The 13,745-nt window shown below is 46.5% G+C and overlaps 2 protein-coding genes across 2 annotated transcripts; one reads left to right on the top strand and one right to left on the bottom strand.

The window, feature by feature from the left end:
• Positions 1-344: 344 nt before the first annotated feature.
• On the bottom strand, positions 345-3,231 carry LOC136768483 (F-box/LRR-repeat protein 12). Its single transcript, XM_066722715.1, has 3 exons — positions 3,080-3,231; positions 1,920-1,995; positions 345-1,577 (listed from the first exon to the last, which is right to left on the bottom strand). The coding sequence occupies exons 1-3, from the start codon at positions 3,178-3,180 to the stop codon at positions 768-770; spliced, it is 987 nt and encodes a 328-aa protein (XP_066578812.1). The 5' UTR covers positions 3,181-3,231; the 3' UTR covers positions 345-767.
• Positions 3,232-4,041: 810 nt separating this feature from the next.
• Positions 4,042-11,829, top strand: cops6 (COP9 signalosome subunit 6). Its single transcript, XM_066722714.1, has 10 exons — positions 4,042-4,150; positions 5,188-5,313; positions 7,037-7,168; positions 7,352-7,440; positions 7,630-7,692; positions 9,927-9,974; positions 10,120-10,234; positions 10,405-10,497; positions 10,681-10,781; positions 11,119-11,829. The coding sequence occupies exons 1-10, from the start codon at positions 4,108-4,110 to the stop codon at positions 11,257-11,259; spliced, it is 951 nt and encodes a 316-aa protein (XP_066578811.1). The 5' UTR covers positions 4,042-4,107; the 3' UTR covers positions 11,260-11,829.
• The last annotated feature ends 1,916 nt before the right edge of the window (positions 11,830-13,745 follow it).

Raw genomic sequence — 13,745 nt, 5'->3', positions numbered from 1 at the left:
CATGGCGTCACCAAGCCCGCCGCGGCACACAACAGTCACCCGGGATTCAGAGCAGAGACGCCGGTGACGTTACTTAGTTTGCACCATGATGTGCGTATACTGTCAATTGCACTGATTGTATTGGTGTATTTCTTTGAAAACGTGGTGGGGGGGGGGAAATGTCTAATTCTTCTTTTTTTAAATGGCATCAGATTTTCCTACTGTGCATTTCCAATACATTGTTCCTATTCTGATCAAAATCAACCCAAGTCAACCCAACATCAAGGCATTGATAAGGTGAGGCTACCATAAATATAAAACCATTAAAACCTTCACTAATACTCGGTTATTCTAATAATCATTAAAAAGAATGGATAGAATTTTGCACTCAATTGTGGAAAATTGCAGCGCTAGTGCAGTTGAAATTCACTCTCCGTTGTTAACTGTGCCGTGTTGCGTGACTTCAAACTGATAACCCTGCGTCCGCCACCCACACCACTCCCTCCAATTCCTTGTTCAAATTAAATATCCTTTATTAAAGTTCCTTCAACTTAAATAATAATACGCATTCATTATAACCAAGAACTGCAACGGTTGCGTGTGCACTAGAGGTCACTTCCTGTGACGCTTCGGCCACGGTCAGTAAGAGGGTCGACAGTCACCGAAAACCACAGGTGCCAATTTCCAGTTCATAATGTCCGCTCGATGTCGGGTTCCAGAGTCTCCCGGCCCACGATCCAATCCCGATCCGTCCAACGGGGGATCCGGACCAGCGAGCAAGAGGTATTTCATGTGATACAGACAGGTCTGATGTGGTACAGAGGGCTGCAGTGGGAGAAAGTGACCACGCAACTGGGGAGCCCCTGCCGGATGGCGTCCTGGTCTTCGGTGCCCCTGGGGAGGGTGATGTGGCTGAGCTGCAGGCTGCGCAGGGAGGGCACCGCCTGGCAGGGGGGCAGGAGGAGGCCGGGGGAGAGAGCGCAGTCCCGCAGCCGCAGGCAGCGAAGCCCGACCAGCCGGGGGACACAGGGGAGACCGGGCTCCACCTCCGCCCCGCCCAGGGTCAGCTCCCTCAGCCCGGGCAGGCCCTCCGCCAGTCCCCCGGCAGTGCCTCCCTGGACCCTCCCCGTGGCCACCAGCTCCAGCCTCACCAGCCGCCCCAGCCCGGCCGCCCGCAGCCCGGCCTCCGTCACCCTGATGGACTCCCTCACCTCCAGCGCCATGAGCCCCTCCAAGGAGCCCAGCGCTCTCAGGTGCTCGTCGCAGAAGGAGGGCACGCTGTCCACTATGAGGGTCTCCAGCTGGATCCCACTGCTACCACCAACGCTGTGGAAAAAGGCCCTGGGGATCTCGCAGGCCATCAGCTCCAGGGTCCTCAGGGAGCAGGGAAGGAACTGGCAGCCACCCACCTCCCTCAGGTCAACGTGGCGCAGGGAGAGGCGGCTGAGTTGGGGGCAGCGCTTGGCCAGGGCCCCCAGCCAGGCCCGGGAGAGCAGGGCACCAGGCCGCACCGACAACAGCAGACCTTGCAGCCTCAGCTCCCGCAGGCCCCCTCCCAGGTACCGCCGCAACAGCACCCACAGCACCCTGGAGGTCAGCTGGGGGGAGAGGGAGAAGGGTGGGAAGGGTAGTCCGGGGGGCGGGAGAGAAGGAGGGCGAGTGGGAGAGGAGATGGGAGAAGGACAGAGATAGGCAGGAGAGGGGAGAGAGAGGGGAACATTAATTTAAATTGTCTTAACTGATCAGTTAATTCCAGTCACAGAGATCTAAACAACCTGCTGGACTATAACTTTATTATGATGATGATTATTACATAAATCATTTAACTATCCAAGGAAACATATGTCTTCAAACACTAACATTCACACACCATATAAAACAATGGCTCCACACAGTGCTTTGAATGACATGGGCAGTGTGGTACAGAGGGCAAAACTCACTGCTTTCCACTCTGTCAGGTCAACGTGTCTCCAGAGTCTGTGGTCCTGCACCAGTCTCTTCCATCTCTTGCAAACCCTTCAAAAGATGGAAGTATTCATATTATCATCATTATCATTATGGGTGAATGGGAAACAGGCTGTTTACTTTGACCTGAAGAAAGTAAAGCAAGAGGTTAGTGGGGTTTTCAAGTTCAGTTATTTTGTAACCACAGCCCGCTGTTGATTCATAATGAAATGCAGCCGTTTTAAGAGAATACATAAGAACATAAGAAAGTTTACAAACAAAGGAGGCCATTCAACCCATCACGCTCGTTTGGGGTCCATTAATAACTGAGTGATCCAAGGATCCTATCCAGTCTATTTTTAAATGTTCCCAAACTTTCAACTTCAACCACATCGCTGGGGAGTTTGTTCAGATTGTGACGCCTCTCTGTGTGAAAAAGTGTCTCCTGTTTTCTGTTCTGAATGCCTTGAAGCCAAATTGAAGCATGAAGCATGTTTGTGCAGTAAATCCAATCTTATGTCTCATCACTGCTTTGTGACACCGTTAATTGGTTAATTGATATAATCTGACAATATATAAAGCAATCTCGAAGTTAAAGTACATTTAGAAACTACTATACAAATAATAAGTTTGGCTATACAAATGAAAGACACTACATAGTACAGTATAAAACAAATACCGACTACACCATGCAGCAGGAGTTAGAGCTCCTCATAACTACGGTGCAAGACTATACACAAATACAATACAGTATGCCATTTGTTACAATACTGTATTTTACGTTTTTCTTTGCATATAGGTAATACGTTTTTGTATGGTAGAGCTATCTCTTTGCATTATTATACTTTGTTACAGTTTGTTATATGCTCGTCTAGGGGAAGCTAATAGGGGCATGACTGCAACTAATGATCGTCTCATTAATATGGTGAATTTAATTAATACAAAAAGTTAAAACCAACGAAGGGGCTGAGTTTAAAAGTGTTTGCTACAAGGTCTGCGTCACTACGTCACGACACCGATTGCGTCATGAAAACCAGCCGTCAGTTTAAAGCCTCGAAACTGTGTATGGTTTGAAAAATGACAGTCGTGCAGCAACCACATTAAAGTTGTATACGCAGAACAAGAGCTCAACCAAACAGGAGGACGAGCCACTAACCTGCCGGCTCTGACCAGCTCCCGCACCGTGAGGTACGACAAAATATCCATTAAGATATTCTCCGGGAAATAGTCCAGCGAGCAGCTGCCCTCCGCCGCCATCCCGACAGTAAACAAAAGCGGTCGGGACGTCCACTTCCGCAACTGACGTAAACCCCGCCCCCCCGGCGCCGTCGCTGTGATTGGTTGCTTTTGGGGCTTCGGCGGCACCCATTGGTCAGTGGCAAATCAGTCAAACGCCTACTGGTTTGGGGTCCTCCAGTGCGGTCAATTTGAAACAAAATGGTGACAGCTCTTGTGTTGCGGATCTGACAGGTGCTGCGGTTTGCAGAGAAACACAAAACAATACTCGATTCAGTTCACCGTGGCCCTCTTCTCCTGTGACAACACCGAGCAAACGATTCAATACAATACTCACACTTTCGGACGGTGCAACTTCAATGTACATCACTTTGTGTTGTAAAACGTCAGCCTAAATAAACATTACAGGTTGTGCATGTAAATTATTGTACACCAGTGTGTGTAAATGTGTAACTAATGCATTAGTTTTGCAGAGTTGGAGGTAGGGAGTACAAATCTAATGTATTTATTTTGCTAATGATTGTATGACTGATATGTCATTGTATATATGTATTCAATCCATTGTAATAGCCATTTCTCCCTCTGTACTATGTCATTATGTTGTTATGTGATTCTATGTATGCACACTAGCTGCAAAAACTATTCCCCCACGGAGATAATAAAATTAATCGAATATAATAATACTAATAATTCCTGCAGTCTGCTGTTGTTGTCCACAAACTGTACAAGACCACTCTATTCATGCCTGCCACTTAATGATTGTGATTTATGAACAGATGCTCTTACCTCTGATTTTAAAATGCTAAATTGTATAACAGATCTTTATTTGCATGAAAATCATACGGAATCAGCCGTACGGCACAGTATAGTACGGCACGGTGCTCCGCCAGGGACCAGCAGCCGACCCACTGCGCATGCTCCGCCCCCCAGGATTCAGCGGCGACCAAGATGGCGGCAAGCAACGGCGGAGGAATGGAAGTAGACGGGGCAGGTAGGAATTACCCTGTATTTTAACCATTTTTTCTGTCATTTCAACTCTGTGTGGAAGTGAGCGGCGCCCTGGAGCTCAGCAGAGCTCAGTTGTGTTGAATTGTGTACCCAGCCTGGTCGACATAGGGCTTTCTGGAGACCGGCTGGGGACTGAGAACACAATCGGGACCGCCCGCCCCCTCTGTGTCCTGATTGGATCCGGCAATATGGGTGCTGCTCTGTGATTGGGCGGCTGTAGTTATATCACCGCCTCCATCGTTAAGGGCGAGCTGTGATTGGCTGACGGTGATGTCACTCTTTCGGTTTGACAACACAAGTGTGTCGTGCAGTAGCAAAACGCACATCGGAGCAGTCCAGCGTTTGTGTTTTTGCTTTGTCGCCCCCCTTAGTTGGGGAGCAGCGTGCGGGGGGCATAGCTCTGCCGAAATACGCTTGTGGGGTAGATAATCCCTGGAAAGCTGCCCTTTTCTGGTATCATTCAGTTGTCAACATGACTCTGTCATAAGCCTGCGACATCTATGGCAGGAGTGTTACAATTACACCTGTCTGCTGTATAGCATTGATTTAAAAATCTGTAGTCCGTATATTTAATTTAATGCATATTTTTGTATATATTTCCAGTCATACGATCGTTGCCTTATCATCCTGACGTCACTACATTTGCTAAAGTGCATTACAGTCACTAAAATACAGGGTAGTGAAATGTCAGGCCTGGAGTCCGGTCTCCCTGCTAATGTATTGTAGTGTATTGGGATTAACCCGGTTATCTCTTTTTCATTACTTCTTCCTGTCTCCCCCTTTACCTTCCACTCTCATCCTTTGCCCTCATGATCTCTCTCCTCCTCTCTCTCTCTCTCTCTCTCCACCTCATCCTTCTCAACCCCCCTCTCCCTCTCAAACCACTTCCCATCTTTCTCTACCCCATCTCTCTTTCTCTCTCTCTACATCTCTCTCCCCCATCCCCCCCTCTCTCTCTCTACATCTCTCTCTTCCTCTTCCCCATCCCTCTCTCTCTCTCTCTGTCTTTCTTTCTCTCAGTCAGTCCCAGTGTGATGGCCTCTGGGGTGACGGGCAGTGTGTCGGTGGCCCTTCACCCCCTGGTCATCCTCAACATCTCTGACCACTGGATCCGCATGCGTTCTCAGGAGGGCCGGCCCATGCAAGGTCAGAGCGGGAGGGGAAGGAGAACTGTGTGTGTGTGTGTGTGTGTGTGTGTGTGTGTGTGTTTATTGATGGTCTGTGTGTGTGTGTACAGTGTGGGGGAAAAAGTATTTGATCCCCTGCTGATTTTGTACGTTTGCCCACTGACAAAGAAATGATCAGTCTATAATTTTAATGGTAGGTGTATTTTAACAGTGAGAGACAGAATAACAGCAAAAAAATCCAGAAAAACACATTTCAAAAAAGTTATAAATTGATTTGCATGTTAATGAGGGAAATAAGTATTTGATCCCCTATCAATCAGCAAGATTTCTGGCTCCCAGGTGTCTTTTATACAGGTAACGAGCTGGGATTAGAGCTGTCTCTTAAAGGGAGTGCTCCTAATCTCAGCTCGTTACCTGTATAAAAGACACCTGTCCACAGAATCAATCAATCAGATTCCAAACTCTCCACCATGGCCAAGACCAATGAGCTGTCCAAGGATGTCAGGGACAAGATTGTAGACCTACACAAGGCTGGAATGGGCTACAAGACCATCGCCAAGCAGCTTGGTGAGAAGGTGACAACAGTTGGTGCGATTATTCGCAATTGGAAGAAACACAAAATAACTGTCAGTCTCCCTCGATCTGGGGCTCCATGCAAGATCTCACCTCGTGGAGTTTCAGTGATCATGAGAACGGTGAGGAATCAGCCCAGAACTACACGGGAGGATCGTGTTAATGATCTCAAGGCAGCTGGGACCATAGTCACCAAGAAAACAATTGGTAACACACTACGCCGTGAAGGACTGAAATCATGCAGCGCCCACAAGGTCCCCCTGCTCAAGAAAGCACATGTACAGGCCCGTCTGAAGTTTGCCAATGAACATCTGAATGATTCAGAGGAGAACTGGGTGAAAGTGTTGTGGTCAGATGAGACCAAAATCGAGCTCTTTGGCATCAACTCAACTCGCCGTGTTTGGAGGAGGAGGAATGACCCCAAGAACACCATCCCCACCGTCAAACACGGAGGTGGAAACATTATGCTTTGGGGGTGTTTTTCTGCTAAGGGGACAGGACAACTGCACCGCATCAAAGGGACGATGGACGGGGCCATGTACCGTCAAATCTTGGGTGAGAACCTCCTTCCCTCAGCCAGGGCATTGAAAATGGGTCGTGGATGGGGATCCAGCATGACAATGACCCAAAACACACAGCCAAGGCAACAAAGGAGTGGCTCAAGAAGAAGCACATTAAGGTCCTGGAGTGGCCTAGTCAGTCTCCAGACCTTAATCCCATAGAAAATCTGTGGAGGGAGCTGAAGGTTCGAGTTGCCAAATGTCAGCCTCGAAACCTTAATGACTTGGAGAGGATCTGCAAAGAGGAGTGGGACAAAATCCCTCCTGAGATGTGTGCAAACCTGGTGGCCAACTACAAGAAACGTCGGACCTCTGTGATTGCCAACAAGGGTTTTGCCACCAAGTACTAAGTCGAAGGGGTCAAATACTTATTTCCCTCATTAACATGCAAATCAATGTATAACTTTTTTGAAATGCGTTTTTCTGGATTTTTTTGTTGTTATTCTGTCACTCACTGTTAAAATACACCTACCATTAAAATTATAGACTGATCATTTCTTTGTCAGAGTGAAAAATCAGCAGGGGATCAAATACTTTTTTCCCCTCACTGTATTTATTGATGGTGTGTGTGTGTGTTTATTGATGGTCTGTGTCTGTGTGCACACACAGTGATCGGCGCTCTGATCGGGAAGCAGGAGGGCCGCAACATCGAGGTGATGAACTCGTTCGAGCTGCTGTTCCACACCGTGGAGGAGCGCGCCGTCATCGACAAGGAGTATTACTACACCAAGGAGGAGCAGTGTGAGTGCCCTACCCTGCAGTACTGCACAGTTCAGTGAACTACACTACATACAGAGCACTACAGTACTGTGCACAGTGTCGATATGGAGAAATGCACTCAGACTCTCTCTGTGCAGTGGTTGTGTTGGTATGAATTCTCTCTTTCTCTCCCCCCCTCCCTCCCTCTCTCTGTCTCTCTCTCAGTCAAGCAGGTGTTTAAGGAGATGGAGTTCCTGGGCTGGTACACGACGGGCGGCCCTCCCGACCAGTCGGACATCCACATTCACAAGCAGGTGCGTGGGGTCTGGGACCGAGCTCCACCTCCATCTCTCTGTTGATTATATCTGACTGACCCACTGATATATTGTGGGTTTCTTTGTAGTTTTAGAAATGCATTTTGTGTCCATTTGCCTTAAAAAAAAAAAAAAAAAATTCCCTCTTCCCCCTCCTTTCTCACCGTCACCCCTCCCCCCTCCGGTCAGGTGTGTGAGATCATCGAGAGCCCCCTCTTCCTCAAGCTGAACCCCATGACCAAGCACACAGATGTGAGTACCACTGGGACTGTCTGTCTCTGTCTGTTTGTGAAAGGCTGGAAAATGTGATCTAGACACAGAGAGAGACACTGACTGACTAGGGGGCTCCCAAGTCCCACATGCAATGTTTTTTCTCCATCCCACACATCCCCCAGCTCACCACTTGGTGGCAGCCGTGTCTTAGCTGACTGAATACTCTGCCGGTGCTCGGTGCTCAACAGTGGGGAATCTCGCTATAATTCTTGTTGTTGTGGTTATGAGTACAGTGCCACACATATATAGTACAGACTACGATATAGTACAGACTGCGATTATATATTTAGTATTTCGTGTAGTGTTTTGAAACTCAATTTCTGTCTCTCCCTACCTCCCTCCCTCTCTCTCTGTTTGCTTTAATATTATGACAATAGTACATTGGTATTGGTATTGCAAGGCTTTGAAATTGATTGAGTTAGAATCACAATTTTTTAGGTGAATCCAATATTTCGGTGCTCTTTTTTGACTGTTAATAATCAGTGGATGGTTGGTGATTGGTCCCCACATTTCACTGCTGTATAAGGCTGTTGGTTGAATTATACTTTGGATTCTAAAACCCCATTCACACTGAAACAATTGCCGGCAATTTTCCAGCAAGGGTCCTAGTCTAATTGCAAATTCAGTGTCAAGTCCTTGCGTGTCGACGTAGTGCGTCAGCTAACTGCCGTAACCAGTCAGAATAGGGGTGCATTTTTGCGACCACAACACGACCAGGTTATGCCACCTTTGAACAAGAACTTGTGACCTTAACGATAAACGGACCGGGTTGTTAGAAATGGCGGAGGTTGAAAATAGCACAGCAATTCTGAGTGTTATTGATGAACCAACAGGTTGGCCTATGTAATGCTAACTATTGTCACACATGTCAGAAGTTATGTACCAATAAATCATACAAAATATATTCTCTCTATACAGGCAAACGTGTTACCCCTCACACTGGGTTCGTTTCAAACTAAATCAGTTTGGTTCGTTTGCTGTGAAACAATGTATCAGTCAGCGCTGCTGTTCACTTGTCTTGTGTACAAACTGCTCAGTTCGTAACTTGGGGTCGTTTTCATTATTCACTTCTGTGTTTTCTCAGGGCTCCGATCATGTTGCAATAATGAAGTGAGCTCAGTTCCTTTTGTATTAATTAAACACCGGATATTTACATTTTACATGATTAGTGCATATAAGAAATGGCAGCATAACGCATACAATAACAAATACATATGACTACATTGTATAGTATACTGTATATTTCCTATACACGTGTGTAAATTGCATTATGCTTTGAACTGTACTGTAGTTTTGCACTTTGTATTGCTCTTATTTGTAAGTCGCCCTGGATAAGGGCAATGAAGTTACTACATGTAATCTAACACATTTGACTACTTCTGATACAACCAGATAATACACGGATGCGTTCATGTTGTGCACAATGTGCGGAGCTCTCACCAGCAAAGCGATTCATTTTCATAATCGTATGACAACAGTCTGAATAGTGACGCATCCAACTGTCTATAAACACACTGTATGCAGTTATACAGAGCACAACAATAGGCTGCTATATTTGTGAATATTATAATCAGTGTTGCGCTGCCGAATGGTGATTGTTTTGCCTTTATAAAGATATACAATAACACAGTAGTGTGACATTTCCTAAATATCCATCTCTGAGTATTTTACTGCTTCTGCCATATCTTGAAACGGGGAGATGATCGCACTTGTACAGACGCGTCCAGAGTGCCGGTCCAGGTCTGCTTTCCGGATCCACTGGCTTCTGTAGCATCTCGTCCCCAGGGCCACAGCGCTCTTGCCGGCAGGCTCTGTTTTCTGTGTGAATGCATCCTTGCCGGCAATTTTCCCGCATTCAAACCCAGTGGGGAAAAAAGCAGGAAAACGTTGCCGGCAATTTGGCGGCATTTCGGTGTGAATGGGGCTTTATTCTAATCCAAATTCTAACGGGAGGATGAATATTATAGAGCCTCCTCTTTTATGGCATGAAAAGCCCGGCGTGCTTCTCCTTCGGTACATCCACTGGCTGGTTAAATGAGGCACTGATGGGCAGACCCAGGTGTGTGCGGCCGGTGCTGTGCTCTAGGGTGCTGCTGCCTAGAGTGAAGCGGTACCCGTGTCCCTGAGATCTGGCTTTCCTCTGGAATGCCATGACTCTGGTTTTATTCATGTTTATCCTTCCTCTCTCTCTCTCTCTCTCTCTCTCTCTCCAGCTGCCAGTTAGTGTGTTTGAGTCGGTCATTGACATCATCAATGGAGAGGTAACCTTTATACTTACATTTTCAGTCTCTAAATGCCCACCCCGTTACAAACAGAGCTAGGAGGCACAGATTTACATACAGTTGTAAGATTCATTCTCTTCTCCCTCCCTCTCTCTCTCTCTCTCTCTCTCTCTACCTCTCCCAGGCCACCATGCTGTTTGCAGAGCTCACGTACACCCTGGCCACTGAAGAGGCCGAGCGGATCGGTGTGGATCACGTGGCCCGCATGACTGCCACCGGCACCGGGGAGAACTCCACCGGTACTGCCCAGCTGTGGCTGCAGCCCTGTCTGTCCATCTCTCTCTCTCTGTCTATTTTTGTCTCTCTCTCTGTAAGCCTTTTTCTCTGTCTCTCTCTCTCTATCTGGGTGTCTCTCCTTCTGAAAATGTCTGTTAACACTCCTCCCTCTCTCTCTTCCTCCCTCTCTCAGTGGCCGAGCACCTGATCGCTCAGCACAGCGCCATCAAGATGCTGCACAGCCGAGTCAAGGTCATCCTGGAGTATGTCAAGGCTGTGGAGGCGGGTGAGAGAGGGAGGGAGAGAGGGAGAGAGGGAGAGAGGGAGGGATATAGTCACTCTACAAATTTCTCCCTCTCTCAACTGTAAGGCACTTTTTTGACATGACTTCCAATTAGCCGCATTGCCGAACCAATTGCACGCTACACACACACGTGTCTGAAATAACTGGCCTCTCTGTCCGTCCCAGGGGAGGTGCCCTTTAACCATGAGATCCTGCGGGAGGCCAACGCGCTTTGCCACCGGCTGCCCGTCCTCAGCACGCTCAAGTTCAAGACCGACTTCTACGATGTGAGAAACTGTCAAACTCAAACGCTCTCTCTGTGTGTCCCTGTCCCCCCCTCTCTGTGTCTTTCTCTCTGTCTCTCTCTCTCTCTGTGTCTCTGTGTGTCTCTGTGTGTCCCTCTCTCACACGCTCGTTGGCTAACTGATGGACAAGAAGCCACCGAATCTCTTGATTCCCATGTCAGCTGAGCCACCGTTGCCCTTTGACCCAGTCATATCTCAGAGCTATCTGATAGAAAAGATAACTTGGGGCACAAGCATAACGGCAGCCATCGTGACCATCTTCCACATGGATGTAATCTGTGATCCACTTCAGTCTGATGACTTTCTGTCTCTCCCTCAGCAATGCAATGACGTGGGTCTGATGGCATACCTGGGCACCATCACCAAGACCTGCAACAGCATGAACCAGTTCGTCAACAAGTTCAACATCCTGTACGACCGGCAGGGCATCGGGCGCCGCATGAGGGGCCTGTTCTTCTGAGGAGGGGAGAGAGGGAGGGAGAAAAGCAGCTATTAGGGAGGGAAGGAGAGGGATTGGGGTAGAGAGGGATTGGGAGGGAGGGAGGGGAAGAATGAAGAGAGAGGGAAGAGATAGGGGGTGGAGAAGGAGAGGGGGAAGAGGGAAAGAACACACAAACACACACACACACACACACACACACACACACACGGCAAATAAAACCACAGAGTTGTAGAATCGTCTCTCACACAAACACACTGGACTAACCAGGATCCCAGCCTACACACACACTGTTACCCACAATCCCCTGCTGAAGAGACGCAACCGACTGTAGCCAGGCTGTAGATCCTGGACAGACTGACCCCTCCCTGTGTTCCTGCCACTCTGGCCTACACTGTGTGGAGGACAGGGTGATGGAGGGACAGACAGACAGAGAGAGAGGGAGGGAGGCTGACTGTCCCCTGGAGTGGCCCTGCTGTGTGTGAGATTCCATTAAACCTTCTGTTTTCAAGCCTGTGAGATATTGTGTTCAATTGTCCAAACCATGTGTGTGGAGGGGTGTAGAAAGGAAAATAAATACTGTTTTAATGATTGTGTATTTTACATTTACAGATGAAAACATTCATATTTTAATACTTATGATTAAAATTGTTTTAAAATACATTTCTAAAATTCATTTTTAAAACCATCCAAATGAATCTCAATAAGAAAAGAAACGGGAACATCGGAATCAGTGCAAAAATCGAAACCATTTGTGCGTTTTAACTGACACAATATAATTTCATATGCAAACAAACAATGCAGAACACGCTGATATATTGTAACTTGACGGTAAATGCATTAGATAAATCAAAACCAAAACATGCCACTAAAACAAAAAAGTCTAATGCTTTTCTTTCCTTGGTTTTAAAAACAGTCAGCAAGTCCGACAAATCATAAAAGTAAATTCTTTAAACCAATAAATTAAAAAACCCTGTGCATTATAGACATTTAAACACTGTTTTAAGTACATTACAGAATAAAAAAACATACACAATTTTAATACTGGTGATTACATTTATCTTTTAAATTCATTTCTGAAAATTCAAATTAAAAATCATCAGTGAAGCTCAAGAAAAATAAGAACAAAAAGAAGTGAATCAGTGCTTTTCAAAACAATCAGTGCATGTAAGTCAATGAAATTTCAGTTAATTTCAAAACAATCAGATACATTGTGATTGACAGGGAACGCATTAAACAACTCAAAACTAAAACGTTTCCAACAAAACAAAAAACACATTTAGACATTTAAAATACTATTTATTGGGTGAAGTATTTTACATTACAAAGAATAAAACATAAAAAAAATATATATATAATATTTTTTTAAATATGATTCTAAAATAATTTCTAAAACTTTTAAAATCCTTAAAAGTTTTAAACCAAACAAGTGAATTCAAAAGTGCATGAAATATCAAAACAATTTGTGTAAGGTGGCAAACTGCCAAAATAACAACAATAGAACCAAAACAAAACAATCTGATGTGTTGTTTTTAAAAACGGTAAATGCATTAGACAAAAGAAAACAAAATATATTTCCAACACAAAACAGTCTGATACATTTATTTTTCTAATATTTAAGACGGTCAACACATCAGACAAATCATAAACATACAAAACCAAATCAAATCCTTGTGCATTTAAAAACATTTAAAATAGAGACAAAAATCCGTCTTTCATTTTCAAGTTAAAAAAACAAATTCTTAAATAAATCAGTCCTGCAGATGAGGCCCTCACAGTCCTGGTGGAGGTGTTCTTCCTATGCTCCCCAGTGCTGGTGCTTCACTCCGGACCGTCCGTCACTGGTGTACTGGCTCCTCTCCGCAGGCCGTGGTCGCCTCACCGGCGCCCTCACAGTGCGTGGATGTTCTCTAAGTGCCGGCACCTTGGCGTCCTCACAGACCTGCAGAGAGAGAGAGACAGAGCCAGTCCGGTGCACATGGGAAGCTTCACTCAACGTCTGTACCACTGAGACCAGCGCGTCAGGTTGGGCTCTGCTCCTGAGGAGATGAGGTGCGGCCGTGAGGTGGGGGCCCAAGGACCCCCAGACCAGGCATGTTAGGAGGAGGAGTGCCTTTCCCCCCTCCCTAGCTCTTGATCTTCTTAACCGCCGCAACATCTCTGAGGTGGCTAGAGGAGGCCCACGTCTGCCAAGGCATAAACCTGTTCCTCTTCTCCCGCCCTCCCCCTCCTGTTCCGGCTCAGGGTCCGTGACTGGATTACTTGACTGTGAGAAGGGAGACCCGACCCTATTTGCGTACGACCGTCTCGCAGAAAAACTGCACAGTTACAATTCTGTAACGGATGTCCGACAGGATTATCATCATGAAACCCGCCAGCACTCCATATATCTCTCTTCTATAGAAGCTGTAGCACTCCTCCAGCAGATCGTGATGAGCAAAGCTAACCTCAAAGATGTATTTTTCTTTATGCGGCAGCTTCACCAGACAGCTTAGGTGTTTAGGAGC

The sequence above is a fragment of the Amia ocellicauda genome, chromosome 14 (assembly GCF_036373705.1).
Source record: "Amia ocellicauda isolate fAmiCal2 chromosome 14, fAmiCal2.hap1, whole genome shotgun sequence".
In the NCBI taxonomy this organism is placed as follows: domain Eukaryota; kingdom Metazoa; phylum Chordata; class Actinopteri; order Amiiformes; family Amiidae; genus Amia; species Amia ocellicauda.
Note: the sequence above shows the minus strand (reverse complement) of the source record. Positions and strands in the feature narration are given on the sequence as shown.